General features: G+C 54.1%; 1 protein-coding gene across 9 annotated transcripts in view; it reads left to right on the top strand.

Annotated features, from left to right (window-relative positions):
- Itgb4 (integrin subunit beta 4) overlaps positions 1 to 22,706 on the top strand; it is a 35,064-nt gene that overhangs the window by 683 nt on the left and 11,675 nt on the right. For 4 of the 9 annotated variants that reach the window (XM_069992999.1, XM_069993004.1, XM_069993003.1 and 1 more), the window contains exons 2-26: positions 2,505 to 2,634; positions 3,913 to 3,995; positions 5,995 to 6,096; positions 6,245 to 6,449; positions 7,202 to 7,298; positions 8,015 to 8,186; positions 8,976 to 9,239; positions 9,910 to 9,999; positions 10,521 to 10,643; positions 11,027 to 11,191; positions 11,359 to 11,435; positions 13,084 to 13,286; positions 15,852 to 15,955; positions 16,087 to 16,185; positions 16,606 to 16,735; positions 17,138 to 17,260; positions 17,372 to 17,478; positions 18,294 to 18,327; positions 18,476 to 18,667; positions 18,774 to 18,877; positions 19,147 to 19,205; positions 19,410 to 19,433; positions 21,529 to 21,677; positions 21,762 to 21,941; positions 22,206 to 22,354. In XM_069992999.1, coding sequence (XP_069849100.1) covers positions 2,556 to 2,634; positions 3,913 to 3,995; positions 5,995 to 6,096; positions 6,245 to 6,449; positions 7,202 to 7,298; positions 8,015 to 8,186; positions 8,976 to 9,239; positions 9,910 to 9,999; positions 10,521 to 10,643; positions 11,027 to 11,191; positions 11,359 to 11,435; positions 13,084 to 13,286; positions 15,852 to 15,955; positions 16,087 to 16,185; positions 16,606 to 16,735; positions 17,138 to 17,260; positions 17,372 to 17,478; positions 18,294 to 18,327; positions 18,476 to 18,667; positions 18,774 to 18,877; positions 19,147 to 19,205; positions 19,410 to 19,433; positions 21,529 to 21,677; positions 21,762 to 21,941; positions 22,206 to 22,354 — 3,114 coding nt within the window. In that variant the 5' untranslated portion in view covers positions 2,505 to 2,555. The remainder of the gene's footprint in view (positions 1 to 2,504; positions 2,635 to 3,912; positions 3,996 to 5,994; positions 6,097 to 6,244; positions 6,450 to 7,201; positions 7,299 to 8,014; positions 8,187 to 8,975; positions 9,240 to 9,909; positions 10,000 to 10,520; positions 10,644 to 11,026; positions 11,192 to 11,358; positions 11,436 to 13,083; positions 13,287 to 15,851; positions 15,956 to 16,086; positions 16,186 to 16,605; positions 16,736 to 17,137; positions 17,261 to 17,371; positions 17,479 to 18,293; positions 18,328 to 18,475; positions 18,668 to 18,773; positions 18,878 to 19,146; positions 19,206 to 19,409; positions 19,434 to 21,528; positions 21,678 to 21,761; positions 21,942 to 22,205; positions 22,355 to 22,706) is intronic. The other 5 variants (XM_069993002.1, XM_069993005.1, XM_069993007.1 and 2 more) reach the window with 3 other exon arrangements.

Raw genomic sequence — 22,706 nt, 5'->3', positions numbered from 1 at the left:
AGGACCTGTTGGGTGGTGCCACAGTCTAAGTGGGGTGTTGGGGGAGTCCCGGAGTTTCCATTGAATCAACCATCTTGCCTGCCCTCCTCCGGGAGTTGTCTCCCTCCAGATACCCTTCCTCCCGGAAGTTCTCCTGGCACGGCCTAGCAGCCCTGCCCCTGCTCCTGCCCCTGCCCACCTTTTCCTCCCCACAGCACTTTGCTGTCAGTGCACCCCAAGGGTGCCAGATAGTCCAGGCGAAGCCAAAGCCGAGGTGGCCTGGCCCCCACGGGGCTGGGAACTGAGCAGAGAGAGAGGACAGCCGGAGCGTCAGCAAGAAAGGAGTTTCCGTCCCCTTAGTCCCGGTTTCCCACGGATGACAGAGCAGCCAAGGGCCCAGGAAGGGCCCATTTAGAGTGGGTGTCCCGAGGATTCGGCCCAGCCTGCCACAGCTACATCTTGGCGTAAACCCACGATGCTAACTTTTATGTGAAATCCCGTTGTTTCTCAAATTGGCAGCTACTTTTAAAACTCTGACTACAGTGGAGGCCAACAAAGGACTGGGTAGCCCGTGTAGCCTCTGAGGATGACATGTTGGGGGTGTCCGCTGTGGGGGTCTGCATCGCCAGGTCCTGACCCCTCCCTCCCTGCAGGATGGGGGACTCCTGGCATCTTTTGGGCCTCTTGTCTGTCTGGGAAACCAGGTTCAGTGGGGATTCCATTGCAATCCTATCCAGGAAGTGCCAGGTGCCTGTGGCTGTCCTAGCTGTGTGCAAAAGCCCTGCAGCCCTATGTGCCAGGCCTGTGGTCAGGGGTGGGTGAGGAAGGGCTGGACTTGGCCTCTTCCAGTGCCTCTACCTGCCTGGGTAATGGTGCCCCAAGGAAGCCAAGTGTGCAGCCGGCATTGTATAGCATGAGGGTGTGGTGTCTCCACCCTGGAGCTGCGAGAAAGTCATTTCCCCCTGGAGCCCCACCTTGACTGACTCAGCCCTCGCTTCTCACTGCTATCCCCTGGGGGTGCTGGCTCTGTGTATAGATATGCTGGCTCAGGAGCTTGTCCCTTTAGGGGACATGGCTTAGAAGGTGGGGGGACAGTAGCTTTCTGCCCTTCACCTGGGCAGGGCCTCCCATGCTTCCTCAGGCCTCAGCCCTCCAGACCCTGGGACTGTCCCTGCCCCACTTGTGAGGGGAGGGGCTGAGAAAGGATTCAAGAAGGAGAGCCTGAGCTCTTGAGAGAGCTAGGAGATCTAGAGAGAGGTATGGCCCTGCCCTTTGCCCTTTGATCTGTAGGCCCTGGTGGCTCTGTGGCCATCCCCTTTCATTTCCCGGGCTTCAGCTTGTCCTTTTCAAAGAACCTGCAGAATGCCCCGACCTGCAAGCTCGCCCTAAAGGTTGCTGATGAGTTCCGATGGTTTCAGAGTGAACCAAAGGGCTGGGCGCTGGTAGATCACCTGTGTAATCCTAGCTACTCAGAAAGCTGAGATCTGAGGATCACAGTTTGAAGCCAGCCTGGGAAGAAAAGTCTGTGAGACTCTCTAATTAGCCCCAAAAAGCCAGAAGTGGAACTGTGGCTCAAGTGGTAGAGCACTAGCTTCGAACACAAATGCTCAGGGACAGAGCCCAAGCCCTATGGCCAACACACACACACACACACACACACACACACACACACACACACACACACACACACACACACACACACACACACACACACACACAGTGAACCAAAGGCCATTAGGGAGAATGTCCTGGAATTGTCACTGTGTATATAAGAGTAATCAGGAGGCTAAGCGCCAGTGGCTCACACCTGTAATCCTAGCTACTCAGGAGGCTGAGATCTGAGGATCAAAGCCAGCCCTGGGCAGAAAAGTCAGTGAGACTCTTATCTCCTATAAACCACTAGAAAACTGGAAGTGGTGCTGTGGCTCAAGCGGTAGAGCACTGGCCTTGAGCTAAAGAGTGCAGGGACAGCACTTAAACCCAGAGTTCAAGCCCCAAGACTGACCAAAAAAAAAAAAAAAAATGAGTAAGCAGGAGGGACTTGCAACCTTCCTCTGGGCTGACTGCTCAGGACACCCCAAAACTCCACTCTGGGGCAGGTCGAGGGAAGAAAAAGGGGGCCAGTGACTAATGTCCCATCCCTGGCCTCTGTACTAGAAAAGATCCCCTCTCCACCTGGTCTAGCCAGGTAGACCCATCCAGAGAGGATAGACGGGACTCTTTCTAAAGGTGGCCCCTTGCTGGACCTAACCCCTGTTAGGGAAAAGACAGAATAAGCCACGCCCTGCCCTGCCTTCAGGGAGACCAGCACCAAGAGACCTAGTACTGAGCAGGGTCGGAGCCTGGAGCACACACAGGCCTCTCTGGGCAGGACAGAGGCATACGGGATTCCTAGCCTCTGCAGGGGTGGCAAGGAAAGGGCAGTGGGAAGTCCCACTCTTTCTGGGCCCTACCACTCACAGCTCATAACTCTGAGCTTCCGATTCTACGCCTGCACAGCAAGTTGACCTCTTGCTTCTCTCGAGGAGCTCTGGTGGGGACACAGGGAGCTGGCGTGTTTCTGCAGGAGGAAGACGATGGCAGGGCTGCATCCCATCCCATGGACCACGGTGCTTTTGGCAGCTCTGCTAAGCATCAGCCTTCCTGGAGGCACGGGTAAGTCCCCATGTCCCATAGCCGCCTCTAGACAGCGCGAGCATTCTCCAGGCATTGCCTATATGTAAGGACACATCCCAGAAAGCCATCCAACAAGTGTGCCATGGGCACAGTTCTAGATGGCTGGGGAATCGGAGTCCCCATACCATCTAGCCCGGCAAGTGCTAGGCTCTGCCAGCTGGCCTGAGATGGCCAGGAGGGAGGCTATGGAGAGGACAGAGGTGCTCCTGCTCAGAAAGCTGTTGTTTCCTCAGGCTGAAGTTCCTCAGAGGGGAAACTGAGGCTTCCACGGTGGAGCTGACAGTTCTATAGGAATTTGAAGGAGAGAGATTGCTGACACACCAACTGCTCTCGGCATGTCCCCAAGTTGACAGATGACTGGCACTACCTCTTACCAATTAAATTTTCCCAAGTAGGGCTGGGAAGGTGGCTCAGTGGTAGGGTGCTTGCCTGGCATGCATGAGGTCCTGGGTTCCATTCCTCAGCACCACATAAGCAGAAAAAGCCGGAAGTGGTGCTGCTGTGGCTCAAGTGGTAGATCACTAACCTTGAGCTGAAGAGCTGAGGCCCAGAGTTCAAGCCCCATGACTGCCAAAAATAAATAAAAAATAATTCCACCATAGAAATTGTCAAAGACAGATAAGTCACGGCTCCCCCTCCCTTCCTCCAGAGCTGTTGTTAAGCATTGTGATGATTAAAGCCCAGGAGAGCACCCACTGTGTGGACTGGTGCACACAGTAGGGCCTCGCTGTGTTTCTGACTGGACAGAGCCAAGGAGAAACCCTAAGGGCCTTTGTGGAAACTCTGGGGTTTTCCTCATTCATCTGCTGTATGCCAGGACTTGTGTTAGGCAGTAACACAGACACGGCTGAGGGGACAGAGTCCTGTGAAGTTATAATGCCAAAAAGCAGGAGCTATAAAGGGGAGGGGCCAGCAGAGGGCAAGGTGCAGTAGATGCTGCTTGTCCCAGGGCCATAGAAGACAGAAGCATTGGCAGAGCCTGAGGAGTTAGTAGCCAGGGGAAACAGCCAGGGTGTTTCTGCTGGCAAATGGCCAGCACCTCCCAGTCAGCCCCACCACTCATCCATCCCCTGAAACCTAGAAAGTTCCAGACCTAATCGCTCATTCCAAGCTATGCTACCTGGCGCAAAATGTTCCCTCCCCTCTAAGATCAGGAGAGAAGAAGAATCCCCGTTCACAGGTGAGGGTAGGGAGGTAGGAGAGGGCGTGGCTACCAGCGAGGCCCTCCCCTGTGTCCCCTCCCTCCCTCCCTCCCAGCCAATCGATGCAAGAAGGCTCAGGTGAAGAGCTGCACTGAGTGCATCCGAGTGGACAAGGACTGTGCCTACTGTGCAGATGAGGTGAGCATTTCTGTTACTTCTGTTTTCCTCCTCTTCCTCCTCCTTTATTGGTGCAAGTAAAGGAACTTGAAGACAGGCCTGGACACCCTCCCTTACTCCCTTAGCCTTTTCTTTTTTTTAAATTATTTTTTAAATTTTATCTTTAAATTTTTTAATATAATTTTACCGTTGTTATTAAGGATTTCCGTTTCTTAAGTCAGGTAATGAGTACATTTCTTTTTGGACAATGTCACCCCCTTCCTTCGCTTTCCCCTAGTCTTCCTCTCCCGTCCCTGCCCACAAGTTGCATTGTTCATTTTCCACATTGTGTTTACTCAATACCATGACTGCATTTGTTCACCCTTTCTCCCTCCACTTCTGCGCCCACCCCTTTATCCTCCTCCTCCTCCTCCTCCTCCTCCTCCTCCTCCTCCTCCTCCTCCTCCTCCTCCTCCTCCTCCTCCTCCTCCTCCTCCTCCTCTTCTTCTTCTTCTTCTTCTTCTTCTTCTTCGCCAGTCCTGGGGCTTGAACTCAGTGCCTGGGTACTGTCCCTGAGCTTCTTTTGCTCAAGGCTAGCATTCTACCACTTGAGCTATAGTACCACTTCCAGCCTTTTCTGTTTATGTGGTACTGAGGAATTGAATCCAAGACTATGACATGCTAGGCAAACACTCTACCACATTCCCAGCCCTCCCTTTATCCTTCTAAAATGACCCAAAAAAATAGCAAAAACACTACCACTAACAACAACAATAAAAAAAGTTTCCATTTCCTGGAATTCATTTAAATCAATAGTATTTTAAATGTTTAGAGGAGTTTAAATGTTTAGAGGGTTCATCCCTTAAGAATATATTCTTTTAGTCTGACTGTGTGCAAATGCCTAGAGTCCTGTATAATTTCTCTCAGATGAGAGAAAATGTGCCATTTGTCTCCCTGGGTTTGGTTTACCTCACTTAACATGATTTGTTTTAGGTCCATCTATTTCCCAGCAAATGACATAATATTATTCTTTCTAATGGAAGAGTAAAATTCCATTGTGTGTATCTGCCACATTTTTTTATCCACTCATCTGTTGGAGGGCATCTGAGCTATTTCCATATGAATAGTACAGCAATAAACATGGGTGAGCAAGTATCTTTACTGTATCCTAACTTATAATAGTCTGGGTAGATGCCCAACAATGGTATGGTTGGGTGATAGGGAAGGTCTAAGTTTAGTTTTTTGAGGTTGTACTAGTTTTCCTGCCCATCAACAATGCAATAGTGTCCCTCAGCCTTTTCATTAGGGGCTGGCACTCTACCACTTGCACCACACCTTCACTTCTGGTTTTTTTTGGTGGTTAATTGGAGAAAAGAGCATCATGGACTTTTTCTGCCCAATCTGGCTTCAAACCTCAGTACTCAGATCTTAGCCTCTTGAGTACCTCTGATTACAGGTGTGAGTGACTGGCACCTAGCTTATGAGCTGTTTTTTTTTGGGGGGGGGTGTTTTCTTGATTTTGGAGGGGTTTTTTGGTGCTAGTCCCTGAGCTTTTTTGCTCAGTGCTAACACTCTACCACCTGAGCTATAGCTCTACTTTGGCTTTTTAGTGGTTAATTGGAGAAAAGCACCTCATAGACTTCCCTGCCCAGGCTAGCTTTGAACCATGGTCCTCAGATCTCAGCTTTCTGGGTAGTTTGGATTACAGGTGTGAACCACTGGTGCTGAGCTGACAAGTTCTATAGGAATTTTGAGGAGTCTGCTGATGCACCAACTGCTCTCTGTATGTCTCCAGTTGACAAATGACTGGCACTACCTTCCAATTACATTTTCCTTGTCAACTTGAGGTCCTGTTGACAAACTCGCAATAGACTCTGGTAGGAATATATTTTCACCATGGACATTGGCCATCCTTCAGCCCAGGGGCTGAGAGACAGAGACAAGGGCCAGGATATCAGAACGAAAGAAATGCTGTTTTGGAACAGTCAGGAGATGGCCACTGCCCCTCCCTTCCCCCAAACCTCCATCTGCTTCTGGCCAGATGTTCAAGGAGCGACGCTGCAACACCCAAAAGGAGCTGCTGGCTGCGGGCTGCCGGCTGGAGAGTGTGGTGGTCATGGAAAGCAGCCTGGAGATCACAGAGGTGCGTGGAGCCTAAGGGCCGAGCTTTCCAGGGATGGTTACTGGGGGAGAGGGGTATGTGACCATAGCGCTCCTTGGGAGGACCGAAGCTCCCCCTTGGGGCTCCAGAGTGATCTTCCAGCCAGCTGTTCCCCTCCCCCCCAACACAGGCCACACAGATCGACACCGCCTTGCGCCGTAGCCAGGTGTACCCCCAGCGCCTGCAAGCGCGGCTGCGGCCTGGTGAGGAGCGGCACTTTGAGTTTGAGGTGTTCGAGCCTCTGGAGAGCCCCGTGGATCTCTATATCCTCATGGACTTCTCCAACTCCATGTCTGATGATCTGGACAATCTCAAACAGATGGGCCAGAACCTAGGTATGGCTGTGCTGTGGTGGGAGGCTGTAGGATGGAGCGGGGACAAAGCCAGCTGGCTCCAGCGGGCAACTCAGGACAGTTGCATTCACCCCACCAGAAAGACAGGACATCCATGCCTCCCAGAAGACCCTCCCTGCTCTTGGGCAAGGGTCCCAGCCAAACCTCACCACATGGGACTTTAGGGGCCGCCAGCAGTGACTCTCACAAAGGTGCCACTCCCCGCCACAAGGCAGTAGATAAATCTCAGCTCTGCAGACCAAGCCGGGATCTGATCCTCAAATATCCTCCTACTTTGCTAGAGGCATAACTCACCTGGGCCCCCGTACCCCAAGTCCGTAATCTCAGCTGCTCAAGAGGCTGAGATCTGAGGATCGTGATCCAAAGCCAGCCCAAGCAGACAAATCCATGAGACTCTTATTTCCAGTTAACCAACAAAAAGCAGGAAGAAGAGCTAGGGCTCAAGGGGTAGAGCGCCAGCCTTGAGTGAAAAGCCCTGTGGGAACATGAGGCCCTGAATTCAAGCCCCAGAACAGGCACCAAAAAATAATTAATAGATGCATAACTCTAGGTCCTCCAAGCCTCATTTCCTCAGCTAGAAGTAGGAACAAGAGCTATGAGAGCACAAAGCAAAGCTCACAGACCGAGTGGGTCACATAAAGTGTGGGTCCTGCACTAGCCCCACCCCCACTGTGTCTTTGTGGGGCCTGCTGGGGCTCAGCTGTTCCCCATCTTTTCCTCCTGTTGATATCCAGCCAAGATCCTGAGACAGCTCACCAGTGATTACACTATTGGATTTGGCAAGTTTGTGGACAAAGTCAGCGTCCCTCAGACAGACATGAGGCCTGAGAAGTGAGTGATTGAGGGGCTGGGAAGGTGGCTCAGTGGTAGAGCGCTTGCCTTGCATGCATGAGGCCCTGGGTTCGATTCTTCAGCATCACATAAGCAGAAAAAAAGCTGGAAGCAGCGCTGTGGCTCAAGTGGTATAGCGCTAGCTTGGAGCTGAAGAGCTCAGGACAGTGCCCAGGCCCAGAGTTCAGGCCCCATGACCGGAAAAAAAAAAAAAAAAAGTGAGTGATGGCGTAAGCCTCAGGTGGGCGGGGGTCCTGGCCCACCTCCTCAAAACGCTGACACCTACCACTAGATAAAATGAGTCCTGGGCTGGGAAGGTGGCTTAGTGGTAGAGTGCTTGCCTAGCATGCATGAAGCCCTGGGTGCAATTCCTCAGCACCACATACACAGAAAATGCCGGAAGTGGCACTGTGGCTCAAGTGGTAGAGTGCTAGCCTTGAGCAAAACAGCTCAGGGACAGCGCCCAGGCCCTGAGTTCGAGCTTCAGGACTGGCGAGAGAGAGAGAGAGAGAGGGAGAGAGAGAGAGAGAGAGAGAGAGAGAGAGAGAGTGTCAGGGAGAGGAGGGGAGGACCTATGTGTTCTAGTGTTCAGGACTCAGACTCTCTCTTTCTCTCTCTTTCTCTCTCTCTCTCTCTCTCTCTCTCTCTCTCTCTCTCTCTCTCTCTCTCTCTCTCTCTCTCTCTCTCTCTCTCTCTCTCTCCCCCCCCCCCCCCAGGCTGAAGGAGCCATGGCCCAACAGTGACCCTCCCTTCTCCTTCAAGAATGTCATCAGCCTGACAGATGATGTGAAGGAATTCTGGGATAAACTGCAAGGAGAGCGGATCTCAGGCAACCTGGACGCTCCCGAGGGCGGCTTTGACGCCATCCTGCAGACAGCCGTGTGCACAGTTGAGTTCCAGGAGGAGCCCAGTCTGCCTGGTCCAGGAGCCTGCGCCGCCCACTGGCCGGCTCCAGAGCCGCTCCCAGGCCTAGGCCCCAGGCGCTCAGACAAACTCAGACTATTGGCGTGGCCCTCAATTCCAAGCTAGGTTTTGTTTTTGTTTTTTGTTGGTTATGGGGCTTGAACTCTGGGGTCTGGGCGCTGTCCCTCAGCTCTTCAGCTCAAGGCAAGTGCTCTACACTTGAGCCACAGAGTCACTTCTGGTGTTCAGGTGGTTAATTGGAGATGAGTGTCACAGGCTTTCCTGCCTGGGCTGGCTTTGAACCACGATCCTCAGATCTCAGCCTCCTCTTGAGTAGCGAGGATTACAGGCGTGAGCCACTGGCACCTGGTTTAACTTGCTCTTTATAGTTTAAGATTATTTTTTTACTTGTGTAGTGGCTCATACCTGTAATCCTATGCAGGAGGCTGAGATCTGAAGATCATGGTTTGAAGCCAGCCTGGGCAGGAAAACCTGTGACACTCATCTCCAACTAGTTATCTTAAAGCTAGAAGAGGAGCAGCTATGGCTCAAGTGGTAGAGCACTAGCTTTGAGCAAGAAGCATAGGGACCGTGCCCAGGCCCTGACCTTAAGCTTCAGTACCAACACAAACAAACAAAGAAAGAAAACCCTTTTTTAAAATTAGTAACAGGGAAAAGTATCCCTGTATCGCTCTCCCTTATTTGCCTGCCCTGCTTGTTCTCTGCTAGCAGCCTGCCTGCTCACTGGGCCTGCCCCCTTCTTGTCTTCCTCAGAGGGCCATTGGCTGGCGCCCAGATAGCACCCACCTGCTGGTGTTCTCCACTGAGTCTGCCTTCCACTATGAGGCTGATGGTGCCAACGTGCTGGCTGGCATCATGAACCGCAATGATGAGAAATGCCATCTGGATGACACGGGCACCTACACCCAGTACAAGACCCAGGACTACCCATCAGTGCCCACGCTTGTGCGCCTGCTCGCCAAGCACAACATCATCCCCATCTTTGCCGTCACCAACTACTCCTACAGCTACTATGAGGTATGGAGCCTGAGCTCCACTGGGTGACAGGTGACAAGGCCAGGGGATTCATGGATCTTTGTCCCCTCCTTTTCCCTTAGCTTTGAGGCCCCTGAGAATGGACCCTAGTGGGGAGGTCAGTTGCTCATGTCCTAACTCCAAACCCAAGTAGAAGGGGGCTAAAAGAGTAAGCTCAGGGGGCTGGGAAGGTGGCTCAGTGGTAGAGCGCTTGCCTTGCATGCATGACGCCCTGGGTTCGGTTCCTCAGCACCACATAAGCAAAAAGAAAAAAGCCGGAAGTGGCGCTGTGGCTCAAGTGGTAGAGCGCTAGCCTTGAGCTGAAGAGCTGAGGGACAGCGCCCAGACCCAGAGTTCAGGCCCACGACTGGACCCAAAAAAAAAAGAGTAAGCTCAGGGGCTGGGATGTGGCTTAGTGGTAGAGTGATTTCCTAGCATGCATGAAGCCCTGGGTTCGATTCCTCAGTACCACATACACAGAAAAAGCTAGAAGTGGTGCAGTGGTAGACGGCTAGCCTTGAGCAAAAGAAGCTCAGGGACAGTGCCCAGGCCCTGAGTTCAAACCCCAGGTTTCAGGCCTCAGTGTCCCCATCTGTAAAGTGGAGATAATCTCAGAACTGTTGTCCATGTTTAAGAAGACGCTTAACCGGGACTCTGGCGTTCTCTCCTGCAGAAGCTTCATACATATTTCCCGGTCTCCTCGCTGGGGGTGCTGCAGGAGGACTCATCCAACATCGTGGACCTGCTGGAGGAGGCCTTCTACGTGAGGGCCGGCGTGGGCGAGGGGTGTTCATGTCCTGGTTGATAAATGGGTCTGGGATAGGCCAGTAAAGAACGGTGTCAGCCGGGTGCCCATGGCTCCCACCTGTCATCCTAGCTACTCAGGAGACTGAGCTCTGAGGATCACACTTCAAAGCCAGCCTGGGCAGGAAAGTCCATGAGACTCTGATCTCCAGTGAACCACCAGAAAACCAGGAGTGGCGCTGTGGCTCAAGTGGTAGAGCACTTGCCTTGAGCTGAAAAGCTCAGGGACAGCGCCCAGGCCCAGAATACAAGCCCCATGACCGACCAAAAAAAAAAAGAAGAAGAAGAGGAAGAAGGGTTTCACACTATCCCTGAGGTCCGGGGAACTCACTTGGGCACAGCTCTGTGTTCCCAGAGTTCTAATCCTGCCACCACTCCCCTGACACCCATGGAGGATGGGCTCCATGTGGTGGGGCTGGAGGTGCCAAGGTGGCTGAGCCCGGGCTCTCCCACAACTACTGATTTCCTGTTCTCCTTCAGCGCATTCGCTCCAACCTGGACATCCGGGCACTGGACAGCCCCCGAGGCCTGCGGACAGAGGTCACCTCTAAGATGTTCCAAAAGACCAAGACCGGGTCCTTTCACATCAGGCGGGGGGAAGTGGTACGATCCGTGTTGGGCATTCAGAACAGTGCCCTCTGAGGGGTGGGATCCTCTTAAACAGTGGGCACAGGAACCCCTCTGGGGTCTGAGACCTGAATCTCCAGTGTCAGCCCCTTGGATGACCTGGCACATTGCTCTGCTTGGGCACCCGTGTCCCTAGCTGGGATGAGTCAGAACCTGGAGCTCCGAGGCTGGTGAGATGAGCACAGCCCAGAGAGTAGCAGGCGCTTGTTGGCATCCTTGTTGTTCTGACTCCTGGAAGGAGGGCGTCCCAGGGCTGAGGAAGGACACACACATGGGAGCTGGAGGGCTGGGGGTTCGTGTTACCGGCTGGCGCCCGGCGCATCAGGCCCCCACCTTGGCTGATGGTGGAATCCCTGCAGGGCACATACGACGTGCAACTGCGGGCTGTGGAGGACGTGGATGGCACACATGTGTGCCAGCTGGCAGATGAGGACCAGAGGGGCAACATCCACCTAAAGCCCTCCTTCTCTGATGGCCTCCAGATGGACGTGGGCATCATCTGTGATGTGTGCGCCTGTGAGCTGGTAGGATTCAGCACTGCCCGGGGGGGGGCTGAGCAGGGCCCCCTGCACCCTGAAAAATGGAGCAGAGCCTTCTGGGGGGGCCTCACCCCTACCCTTGCAGGATGTCCTGAGGCCCAGTTGGCCCAGGCTCCTCCATCCACATGCCCCCCTCCATGGTTTCCTTCCAGCAAAAAGAAGTGCGATCCGCTCGCTGCCACTTTCAAGGAGACTTCATGTGCGGACACTGCGTGTGCAATGAGGGCTGGTGAGTGGGGGGAGGAAGTCCCGCCCCAGGATGTTACCTGACCAGGGAGGCAGCTTGGCTGCCCAGCTAGGGCTGGGGTAACAAATCACAGAAAGGGCTAGGAGAGAGGTAATGGCAGTTGTTGGGCAAAGCCAGTTCGGAATATTTAAGATGATCCCTACTTAGAATGGTTTAAGGGCTGGGAAGGTGGCTCAGGGGTAGAGTGCTTACCCCTCATGCATGAGGCCCTGGGTTCCATTCCTCAGCACCACATAAACCACCACAACAAAGCCAGAAGTGGTGCTGTGGCTCAAGTGGTAGAGCACTCGCCTTGAGCTGAAGAGCTGAGGGACAGCACCCAGGCCCAGAGTTCAAGCCCCACGACCAACAAAAAAAAAAAGTTTACATGAGGATTTCTTTTCTTAATTCTTTTTTTTTTTTTGATGGTGTGAAAGCGATTCACTTTCAGACATTCAAATAGACAGAGATAGGAAGTTTGCAAGGTTAGGCATATTAAAGGTGATTGATAGTTTCAATTATAATGGGTTTATCAGAATGCTAACTTCATTGTCCATCATAAGCAAGGAGCATCTGTACCCAGACATAGGGACTGTCTCTAGATAACTACAATGGAGACAGGGTAGCTGTGAGGGGTCTGTTCTAGGACCAGCTTAGAGCAGAATACCTTTCACTCCATACCCAAACCTTTCACACTTGCAGCATTTTTTATTTATTTATTTATTTTTCTTTTGCCAGTCCTGGAGCTTGAACTCTGGGCTTGGGCACTGTCCCTGAGCTCTTTTTGCTCAAGGCTAGCTCTCTACCACTTGGAGCCACAGCTCCACAACTGGCTCTCTGGTAGTTAACTGGAGATAAGAGTCTCACAGACTTTCCTGTCCAGGCTGGCTTTGAACTTCATCCTCAGATCTCAGCCTCCTGAGTAGCTAGGATTACACGCATAAGCCACTGACACCCGGCTTCTATAAGATTCTTATCTTCAATTAACCACCAAAAGACCAGAAGTAGAGATGGGGCTTAAGCAGCAGAGTACCAGCTTTGAGCAAAAAAGCTAAGGGACAATGCCCAGGCCCTGAGTTCAAGGCCCAGTACTGGTACACACACACACACACACACACACACACACACACACACACACACACACACACACACACACACACACACACACACACACACACACACACACACACACACACCTCTTTGAGATACTGAACAAGTCTAACATTAACCTGAGACACAGAGGCTATAAGAAGAAACACTGAGGGCTGGGAAGGTGGCTCAGTGGTACAGCGCTTGCCTTGCATGCCTGAGGCCCTGGGTTCTATTCCTCAGCACCACATAAGCAAAAAGAAAAAAGCCAGAAGTGGAGCTATGGCTCAAGTGGTAGAGCGCTAGCCTTGAGCTGAAGAGCTGAGGGACAGTGCCCAGGCCCAGAGTTCAGGCCCCACGACCAGACCAAAAAAAAGAAACAGTGAGGGCCAGGACCTTTGGTCTGAGGTTTGAGTCTCAGCTTAGCTGCTGCTGTTTGGGAGACTTGGAACTGCCTCAGCTCTCGGAGAGCCTCAGTGTCCTCATCTGTAAAATGGAGCAATAATCGCCCCCAGCCAGCCCTCTTCCCAGGCTGCGCAGCGCTGACTGTTTCCTCCCTTAGGAGCGGCAAGACTTGCAACTGCTCCACGGGCTCACTGAGCGACACGCAGCCCTGTCTGCGCGAGGGCGAGGACAGGCCGTGCTCGGGCCGAGGAGAGTGCCAGTGCGGCCGCTGTGTGTGCTACGGCGAAGGCCGCTACGAGGGCCACTTCTGCGAGTACGACAACTTCCAGTGTCCCCGCACCTCCGGCTTCCTCTGCAATGGTGAGCACCGAAGCTGCGGCCGGCCCGGAGGGGCCTCAGGGTGACCCTGCCCTCCTGGCCAGGAGACAGGATCCCCAAGCACAGGCCCAGCCTCACACCTCACTCCCCCATCTACAAGTCCATGCCCAAGGCCCGTGTGAGCACCAGCTTCCTCCTGTTTTTTGGTTTTTTTTTGCCGGTCCTGGTGCTTGAACTCTGGGCCTGAGCGCTGTCCCTCAGCTCTTCAGCTCAAGGCAAGCACTCTACCACTGGAGCCACACAGCACCACTTCCGATTTTCTGGTAGTTCATTGGAGATGAGAGTCTCATGGACTTTCCTGCCTGGGCTGGCTTTGAACCATGATCCTCAGACCTCAGCCTCCTGAGTAGCTAGGGTGACAGGCGTGAGCCACCGGCACCTGCTTTCCTCCTGTTTTAAACTCTAACACCCCTGAGGTTCTCTCTGGCAGGTCAATTCCGTGCCCATCCCCAATTCCCCACTCCCCCATCTCATCTGGGTGGCAGGACACGGAAGATGCCTTCTGCATATCCCCACAGGGCCTAATCATGTAAGACCCAGGCCACCAGCACAGAGTGGGGCCAGAACTCTCAGAACTAGGAAGCTGGGGACAAGTCAGGCAAGGACTGATGGTCAGATGAAGGTGGAGGCATGGAAGTCCACTCACGGAGCACACACTAAGCCCCCATTGCATGCTGGCCCCCGGCATGGCGGAAGGTCATGCCTTGCTTGACTACCCTTTTCCCCATTCTTGGTTTCCCTCCTCTATCGCACCACCATTTTTTCTTTTCATTGGTCCATCCTAGAATGCACTGAAAGCATCAAAAAGGAGAGCCAGGCCCTGGAGAAGCAGACAGCTAACACAAGTGAAGGGAGGAGGGGAGGAAGATGGCTGTGGGGAAGAAAAGTCAGTACAAGCAGCTTGGAAAAGTCAGAGTAGGAGCAGCTTGGGATCTGCTCCCCAGCAGGACACTGTGCTTCAGACAAAAGGAGTCCTTAGGGTTTTTGTTTTTTTTTCTGTTAGTATGTTTACCTTGTATCCAGCCACCATTGCTAAAGCTAATCATTTACCTGTAGATTCTTGTGAATATGTGTGTGTGTGTGTGTGTGTGTGTGTGTGTGTGTGTGTGTGTGTGTGTGTATGTGAGTGTGTGTATGTATGTGTATTTTTTTTTTTTTGCTGGGGGGTGGAGGGAATGCTGGCCCAGGGGCTTGAACTAAGGACCTGGGCATTATCCCTAAGCTTTTTTGTTCAAGGGTAGTGCATTACCACTTAAGCCACATTGCCACTTCTGGCTTCTGCTTAATTGGAGTAAGAGTCTCACAGACTCTCCTGCCTGGGCTGGCTTCAAACTGTGATCCTCAGATCTCAGCCTCCTGACTAGCTAGGATTATAGCACAAGCCACCAGTACCCACTCTCGTAGATACTATGTAACACATTTGTCAGTTGTACTTGTTTTTTTGTGTGTTAATATTGGGGGCTTGAACTCAGGGCCAGAATCCTGTTTCTTAACCTTTTCACTCGAGATTGGTACTCTTATCACTTGAGCCACAGCTCTTTTATTTTGGTTGGTCCTGGGGCTTGAACTCAAGGCCTGGGGCACTGTCCCTGAGCTTTTTGCTCAAAGATAGCATGCTACCACTTTTGAGCCACAGCTTCACTTCCATTTTTCTGGTTAAAATTGGAGATAAGAGTCTCATGGCCTTTCCTGCCTGGGCTGGTTTTGAACTGCAATCCTCAGATCTCAGCTTCCTGCATAGCTAGGATGACAGGCGTGAGCCTCTGGCACTTGGATTCATTTCTTACTCTCTTGTACTATTTTTTTCATACCTGTTCCCTTGGCCAGGACCCATTAAGGTTCTTAGGGCAGCCGGCTGCCGGTGGCTCACGTCTGTTATCCCAGCTACTCAGGAGGCTGAGATCTGAAGATCAAGATTCAAAGCCAGCCGGGCGCTGGTGGCTCACGCCTGTAATCCTAGCTACTCAGGAGGCTGAGATCTGAGGATCAAGGTTCAAAGCCAGCCCGGGCAAGAAAGACCGTGAGACTCCTATCTCCAATAAACCACCAGAAAACCGGAAGTGGCGCTGTAGCTCAAGTGGTAGAGCGCTCGCCTTGAGCTGAAGAGCTGAGGGACAGCGCCCAGGTCCAGAGTTCAAGCCCCACCACCGACAAAAAAAAAAAAAAAAAAAAAAAAAGATTCAAAGCCAGCCTGGGCAGGAAAACCTGTGAGACTCTTATCTCCAATGAACCACTCAGAAAACTGAAAGTGGCGCTGTGGCTCAAGTGGTAGAGCTGAAGAGCTGAGGGACAGCACCTAGGCCCAGAGTTCAAGCCCCATGACCAACAACAACAAAAAAGGGTTCTTAGGGCAACCACGTGATTCAATTCATGTTTGTGAAGCTCACAGAGTAGAAAGGAGACAGCAGGGTGGAAGGGCAGAGATGCAAGGAGAGAGATCCCAGGAGAGAAGGGAGGCAGATGGCTTCTCCTCTGCTTCGGCAGCAGGTGGGTAGCTGGATCGCAGCTGTGACTATGGCTGCCCTCTCCCCCTGTTCCTCTCTGCAGACCGGGGACGTTGCTCCATGGGCCAGTGTGTGTGTGAACCTGGCTGGACAGGCGCAAGCTGTGACTGTCCCCTCAGTAATGCCACGTGCATTGACAGTAATGGGGTAGGCCTGGGTGCCCACCGCCTGGGACCAAGAGAGCCGGGGGAGGGGGAGCGGGGGCGGGGGGGGGGAGGATGGGGAGCGGGGAGAGGGATGGGCCACAGTGGCTCACTGGCAACCCCTCCCTGCCCCAGGGCATCTGTAATGGACGAGGCTACTGTGAGTGTGGCCGCTGCCACTGCAACCAGCAATCGCTCTACACGGACACCACCTGCGAGATCAACTACTCCGCGGTGAGGCCAGGCTCACCTGGTGCCCGGGTGTGGATGGTCACGGGGATCCCAGGCACAAGACAGGATGGGAAATCCAGGAGCCCAGGGTCCCACTGTAATCCTAGCCACTCAGGAGGATGAGATCTAAGGACAGTAGCTCAAAACCAGCCTGGGCAGGGAAGTCCATGAGACTCTTATCTTCAATTAATCACCTAAAAACCAGAAGTGGAACTGTGGCTCCAGTGGTAGAGCGCTAGCCTTGAGCAGAAAAGCTCAGGGACAGTGCCCAGGTGCTGAGTTCAAGACCCAAAACCAGAAAAAAGAAAAAGAGAGGGTAGGAAAGGGGCTGTGGCTGGCAGGGTGCTGGAAGGCCCGAGGCTGGGGCAATGGGGCCTGCCTGACACACAGCATCCACCTATCAACTCCTTCTCTCCTTCCCAGATCCGCCTGGGCCTCTGCGAGGATCTGCGCTCCTGCGTACAGTGCCAGGCCTGGGGCACTGGGGAGAAGAAGGGGCGCACATGCCAGGAGTGTAGCTTCAAGGTCAAGATGGTAGATGAGCTTAAGAAAGGTAGGCCCAGGGGCTGGGAGTGTGGCTTAGTGCTTACAGTGCTTGCCTGACATGCATGAAGCCCTGGGTTTGATTCCTCAGCACTACATACACAGAAAAAGCCAGAAGTGGTGCTGTGGCTCAAGTGGTAGAGTGCTAGACTTGAGCAAAAGAAGCTCAGGGACAGTGCCCAGGCCCTGAGTTCAAGCCCCAGGACCAGCATTTAAAAAAAAATTGGCACAAAAGGAAGGAACCAAATGCAGGCAGTGGGCACCCAGTCCAGCTCAGGACACAGCTGGGCAGATCAGGAGCCTGGAGAGGAGGCATGGCATGGGCAGCGTCCTGACCACAGGAGCAGTCTGTGGGGTGCTTCGGGGTGCAGGGATGGAGTCGGGGTGCCCAGCTGACCGTCTGTGGGTACAGCAGAGGAGGTGGTGGAGTACTGCTCATTCCGGGACGAGGATGATGACTGCACGTACAGCTACACGGTGGAAGGCGATGGGAGTCCAGGCCCCAACAGCACGGTCCTGGTCCACAGGAAGAAGGGTGAGCAAGCGGGCGGGCAGCGCGGGTGTGTGGGGAGGGGCGCGTAAGGAGGGCACCGGTGGGCCCTCAGGGTGGGGGTGAGCACCACCTCCCTCCTCTGTCTCCTCCCAGACTGTCCCCCTGGCTTCTTCTGGGGCCTCATCCTCCCGCTCATCTTGCTGCTGCCGCTCTTGGCTCTGCTGCTGCTGCTCTGCTGGAAGTACTGTGCCTGCTGCAAGGTGAGACCCCCAGGGCCCTCCCCACGGCTCTACCCCTGTCTCCCCCAAAGGCCTCTCTTTCCCCCCCACCCCCCGAGCCAGACTGGTTGGGTTCTGCCTGGGCTCAGCTGTGTGACCTTGAACAAGTTACTTCATCTTTCTGTGCCTTAGTTGACTCTTCTTTACAGAACCCATCACCAGAAAATGGTGTGGAACCAGGCACTGGTGGCCCTCACCTGTAATCTCAGTTTAGGAGACTCTTATCTCCAATTAATGGGATGGGGGGAAGCCAGGTGCTGGCTATAATCCTAGCTACCCAGATGCTTGAGATCTGAGAATCACGGTTCAAAGCCAGCCCTGGCAGACAAATCCAGGAGACTCTTGTCTCCAAATAATCAGCGAAAAAAAGACAGAAGTGGAGATGTGGTTCCAATGGTAGAATAACAGCCTTGAGTCAAAAAGCTAAGGGACAACACCCAGGCTCTGAGTTCAAGATGACAGAGAGAGAGAGAGACGCTTATGCCTGTAATCTCAGCGCTACTTGTGAGACTGAGATCTGAGGATCATGGTTCAGCCTGGGCAAGAAAGCCTTGAGACTCTGATCTCCAATAACCACCAGAAAACTGGAAGTGGAACTATGGCTCAAAGTATTAGAGCACTAGCCTTGATCACAAAAGCTCAGGGACAGTGGCCAGGCCCTGAGTTCAACAACAAGTTTATTTTCTGCAGGTCTTTTCAGAGCCTTTGAGCTAGTGATTTGTATAATCTGCAAGAGGGCTAGCGTCGGCCCGGGTGGCTGTCCTGGCCCTCAGCCTCTCCCCACTCTTGTCTCCTAGGCCTGCCTGGCACTTCTCCCTTGCTGTAACCGAGGTAGGTCTGGGCCTTCAAGTGGAGCTTGGATGATGGCTCTGGGTCGGGGCTGAGATGGAGTGGCCGGGCCCTGGGCACCCCTGGCTGATGGATGGGTGTGACCGGGCGGGTCTAGGGCCGAGCCTGGCTGAGCATCGTTTCCTCACAGGCCACATGGTGGGCTTTAAGGAAGACCACTACATGCTGCGGGAGAACCTCATGGCCTCGGACCACCTGGACACGCCCATGCTGCGCAGCGGGAACCTGAAGGGGCGGGACACCGTCCGCTGGAAGATCACCAACAACGTGCAGCGGCCTGGCTTTGCCACGCACGCCGCCAGCTCCAACCCCGCAGAGCTGGGTGAGGGGGGGGGGCCGTGGTCCCTGGTGCTGGAAACGGTGGCTGCAGAGCCTGCCCACTGGTGCCCGCCATGCCTGGTGTTGATGACTCTCCTGCTTACTCCCAGTGCCCTACGGACTGTCCCTGCGCCTCACTCGCCTCTGCACGGAGAACCTGATGAAGCCTGGCACCCGAGAGTGTGACCAGCTGCGCCGGGAGGTGGAGGAGAATGTAAGGACCCAGAGGAACAGCTGAGTGGGGACTTGGGCCTGGGGGCAGTGGCAGCCAGGTTGGAGGGCAGAGGTCAGCAGCCACAGAACCCACACTGTTCTAGGCTGGGAAGTGGGGCCTTTTGGATCAGTGCCTGGCATATCATCCTGGGACGTAATAGAGTCGGGCTCTCGGGGAATGCCCCCATGTGCCCTGAGGGACCCCCTGGGTAAAGCCCACATGGTGCCTGGCTCCCAGGCCCAGCCTCATGACCCACCCTTGCCTGGCAGCTGAATGAAGTGTACAGGCAAGTTTCAGGCGCACAAAAGCTCCAGCAGACCAAGTTCCGGTGAGTCCTGGGGTGCCTTGGGGAGGGGAGGGGGTAGGGGGTGCAGCCAAGTTCCACGAAAGCCTTGCCAAAGCCAGGCCTGGCAGCCAGGATCCCCAGGCCGGGGGTGGGGCGGGGGGTGGGGAGCAGGTGTTCAAACCCCTAGGCAGAGCATGTCTGCACCTCAGGGCTTCTCTGGCTCATTTGTGCCCTTTGTCCCCACAGGCAGCAGCCAAATGCCGGAAAAAAGTGAGTTGAAGGGCCTGGGAACATGGCCTAGTGGTAGAGTGCTTACCTAACATGCACGAAGCCCCAGGTTCGATTCCTCTGTACCACCTACACAGAAAAAGCCAAAAGTGGCGCTGTGGCTCAAGTGGTAGAGTGCTCACCTTGAGCTGAAGAGCTCAGGGACAGTGCCTAGGCCCTGAGTTCAAGCCCCATGACTGACAAAAAAATGTAGTGAGGTAAAGATACCCTGATGGCATGGGCCAGCTCCTGCCACTAACCTATCTGTCCCCTGCAGCGCCTACATCTCTTGGGGGGGAGGGGCGATGTGTGTGTCTTTCTCCCTTCCTTTTCCAGACCATTGCTTTTTCTATTTTTTTTTTCCTTTTGTGCCAGGACTGGGACTTGAACTCAGGATCTTGTAATTTTCCTGAGTTTTCTTTTTTTTTGCTCAAGACTGATTGATCTATACCACTTGAGCCACACTTCTACATACAGCTTCTTGCTGGTTAATGGAAGACAAGGTTTCTCAAGCCTGTAATCCTAGCTACTCAAGAGGCTGAGATCTGAGGATCCAGGTTCAATGCTAGCCTGGGCAGAACAGTCCGAGTGAGACTCTTAACTCCAATTAACCACCAAAAAAACCAGAAATAGGACTATGGCTCAAAGTGGTAGAGCACTAGCCTTGAGCACAAAAGCTCAGGGACAGCGCCCAGGCCCTGAGTCCAAGCTCCATGACTGGCAAAAAAAAAAAAAGTTTCTCAAATGTGTCTGCCTGTGCTGGCTTCAAACTGCGATCCTCAGACCTCAGTCTCCTGAGTAGCTAGGATTATGTGTGACCTACCAGTGCGAAGCCCTCACTCTGAGAGACAGCAGACCACACAGCTATTTGCCTACTTCCCTGTGGGTCTTGGTCCTTCAGAGGGTGCAGGAGACAGGGACCTCCATGCAGAGACAGAGAAATCAGAATAACAGTGTTTGGCCGTCAGGAAGCAGCGCTCTGCCAGCTCTCTGCATGCTCACAATGGGCCTGGTTACCTTAGCCCACCCTCTCATCCACCTGTTCTAAAGGGGCCATCAGTATTCCAGTTTTCAGAGAAGGAAGCTGAGAATCAGAGAGGTTAAGTAGCTTGCTCAACCATCAGCTTGCCTATCAGGACCCAGCACAAGGATTTGAACCGGTAGGGTTCAAGAAGGTACAGCAGGGGCTGGGAAGGTGGCTCAGTGGTAGAGCGCTTGCCTTGCATGCCTGAGGCCCTGGGTTCGATTCCTCAGCACCACATAAGCAGAAAGAAAAAAGCTGGAAGTGGTGCTGTGGCTCAAGTGGTAGAGCGCTCGCCTTGAGCTGAAGAGCTGAGGGACAGCGCCCAGGCCCAGAGTTCAGGCCCCACGACCGGACCCCTTCCCCCCCCCCAAAAAAAAAGAAGGTACAGCAGCAGCTTGGCTCTGGCTGCCATATGAGGGAGGAGGACCCTGCGTGGACCTCCACACTGCCTGGCTACTAAGACCGCCCTTCCTGCTGTCTTTTTAGAATTGTGTGTGTGTGCACACGCGCATGGGGCTTGAACTCAGGGTTCAAGCGCCATCTCTTAGCTTTTTCACTCAAGGCTGGCACTCAAGTGAGCCACACCTCCACTTTCAGCCTTTTGATGGTTGATTGGAGATAAGAATCTCATGGAAACCACGCCCCTGTGGCTCACGCCTGTCATCCTAGCTACTCAAGAGGCTGAGATCTGAGGATCATGGTTCAAAGCCAGCCCAGGCAGGAAAGTCTGTGAGACTCTTATCTCCAGTGAACCACTGGAAAACCGGAAGTGGCGCTGTGGTTCAGATGGTAGAGTGCTTGCCTTGAGCTGAAGAGCTGAGGGACAGCACCCAGGCCCAGAGTTCAAGCCCCACGACCAACAACAACAACAAAAATCTCACAGGCTTTCCTGCCCAGGCTGACTTTGAACAGTGATACTCAGTCTTTTCTGCTCAGCTTCCTAAGTAGCTAAGATCACAGGCATGAGCCACTGATGCCTGGCTCTGCTATCTTCTATCCTGTGGCCTGATGTAGAGAGGACAGGAAGAGGCAGGCTCACACCTCCACTCGCTGACTCCCTCCCCCTCGATCCAGGCAAGACCACACCATTGTGGACACGGTGCTGATGGCTCCTCGCTCAGCCAAGCAAACCCTGCTGAAACTGACAGAGAAGCAGGTGGAGCAGCGAGCCTTCCACGAGCTCAAGGTGGCCCCCGGCTACTACACCCTCACCGCAGAGCAAGGTAGGCGGGCAGGCGCTCAGTGCGGCTCCCTCTCCCCTCCCACCGAGGTGACACCCCCCCACACACCTAACCCCCTCTCCACAGACGCCCGGGGCATGGTGGAGTTCCAGGAGGGGGTGGAGCTGGTGGACGTGCGGGTGCCCCTCTTCATCCGGCCTGAGGATGATGATGAGAAGCAGCTGCTGGTGGAGGCCATCGATGTCCCCGTGGGCACAGCCACCCTCGGTCGCCGCCTGGTAAACATCACCATCATCAAGGAGCAAGGTTGGTCTGCCCCTGCTGATATCCTCCTAGAGGCAGAACAGGGCCGGGCGGCACCAGCTAGTCTGGAACCCGTGCAGGCCTTGCTCCAAGAGTTTGGTCAGTGCACGAACCATGGCTTCCATGATGATGATAATGGTGCTCATCCTCCCAAGATCCACAGGGCCCTAGACACTCCCTGCCTGCTGGGTGGGGGGGGATGGGGGGGCATGGAGATGAGAAGGGACTGGGAACAGCGCCCCCTAATGGGCACATGGCTCCCTGCAGCCAGCGGAGTGGTATCCTTTGAGCGACCCGAGTACTCGGTCAGCCGCGGAGAGCAGGTGGCCCGCATCCCCGTCACCCGGCGCATCCTGGACAACGGCAAATCCCAGGTGTCCTACCGTACCCAGGACAGCACGGCTCAGGGGAACCGGGTAAGCTTCACCCCGCTCCAAGGACACAGCGCAGCCCCAGCGGGCCCGGGCTAGGTTCCTAAGCCTGAGCAGGAGGACATGGCAGCTACTGGAGTCCCTGGTAACCAACCCCCAAAGCTGGCTTCCCCCAAAGACATCCTATTGAGCCTGCCACCCTCCGCAGGGGCGCCTCACTCCCTCCAAGTGAGGGTGGCAGCGCCCAAAGCCTCACTGCTGCTAGGAAGCCCCTTCTTCCTAGATGGGCCGGTGACCTGTCCAGACCATTCCTGAGCTCTTCAGCTCAAGGGGAGCACTTTAGCTCCTGAGTCACAGCACCACTTCCGGTTTTCTGATGGCTCATTAGAGATAAGAG

The sequence above is a fragment of the Dipodomys merriami genome, unplaced genomic scaffold (assembly GCF_024711535.1).
Source record: "Dipodomys merriami isolate MVZ:Mamm:240054 unplaced genomic scaffold, mDipMer1.0.p SCAF_42, whole genome shotgun sequence".
Lineage (NCBI taxonomy): Eukaryota > Metazoa > Chordata > Mammalia > Rodentia > Heteromyidae > Dipodomys > Dipodomys merriami.
This window is presented reverse-complemented; position numbering and strand designations above follow the sequence as displayed.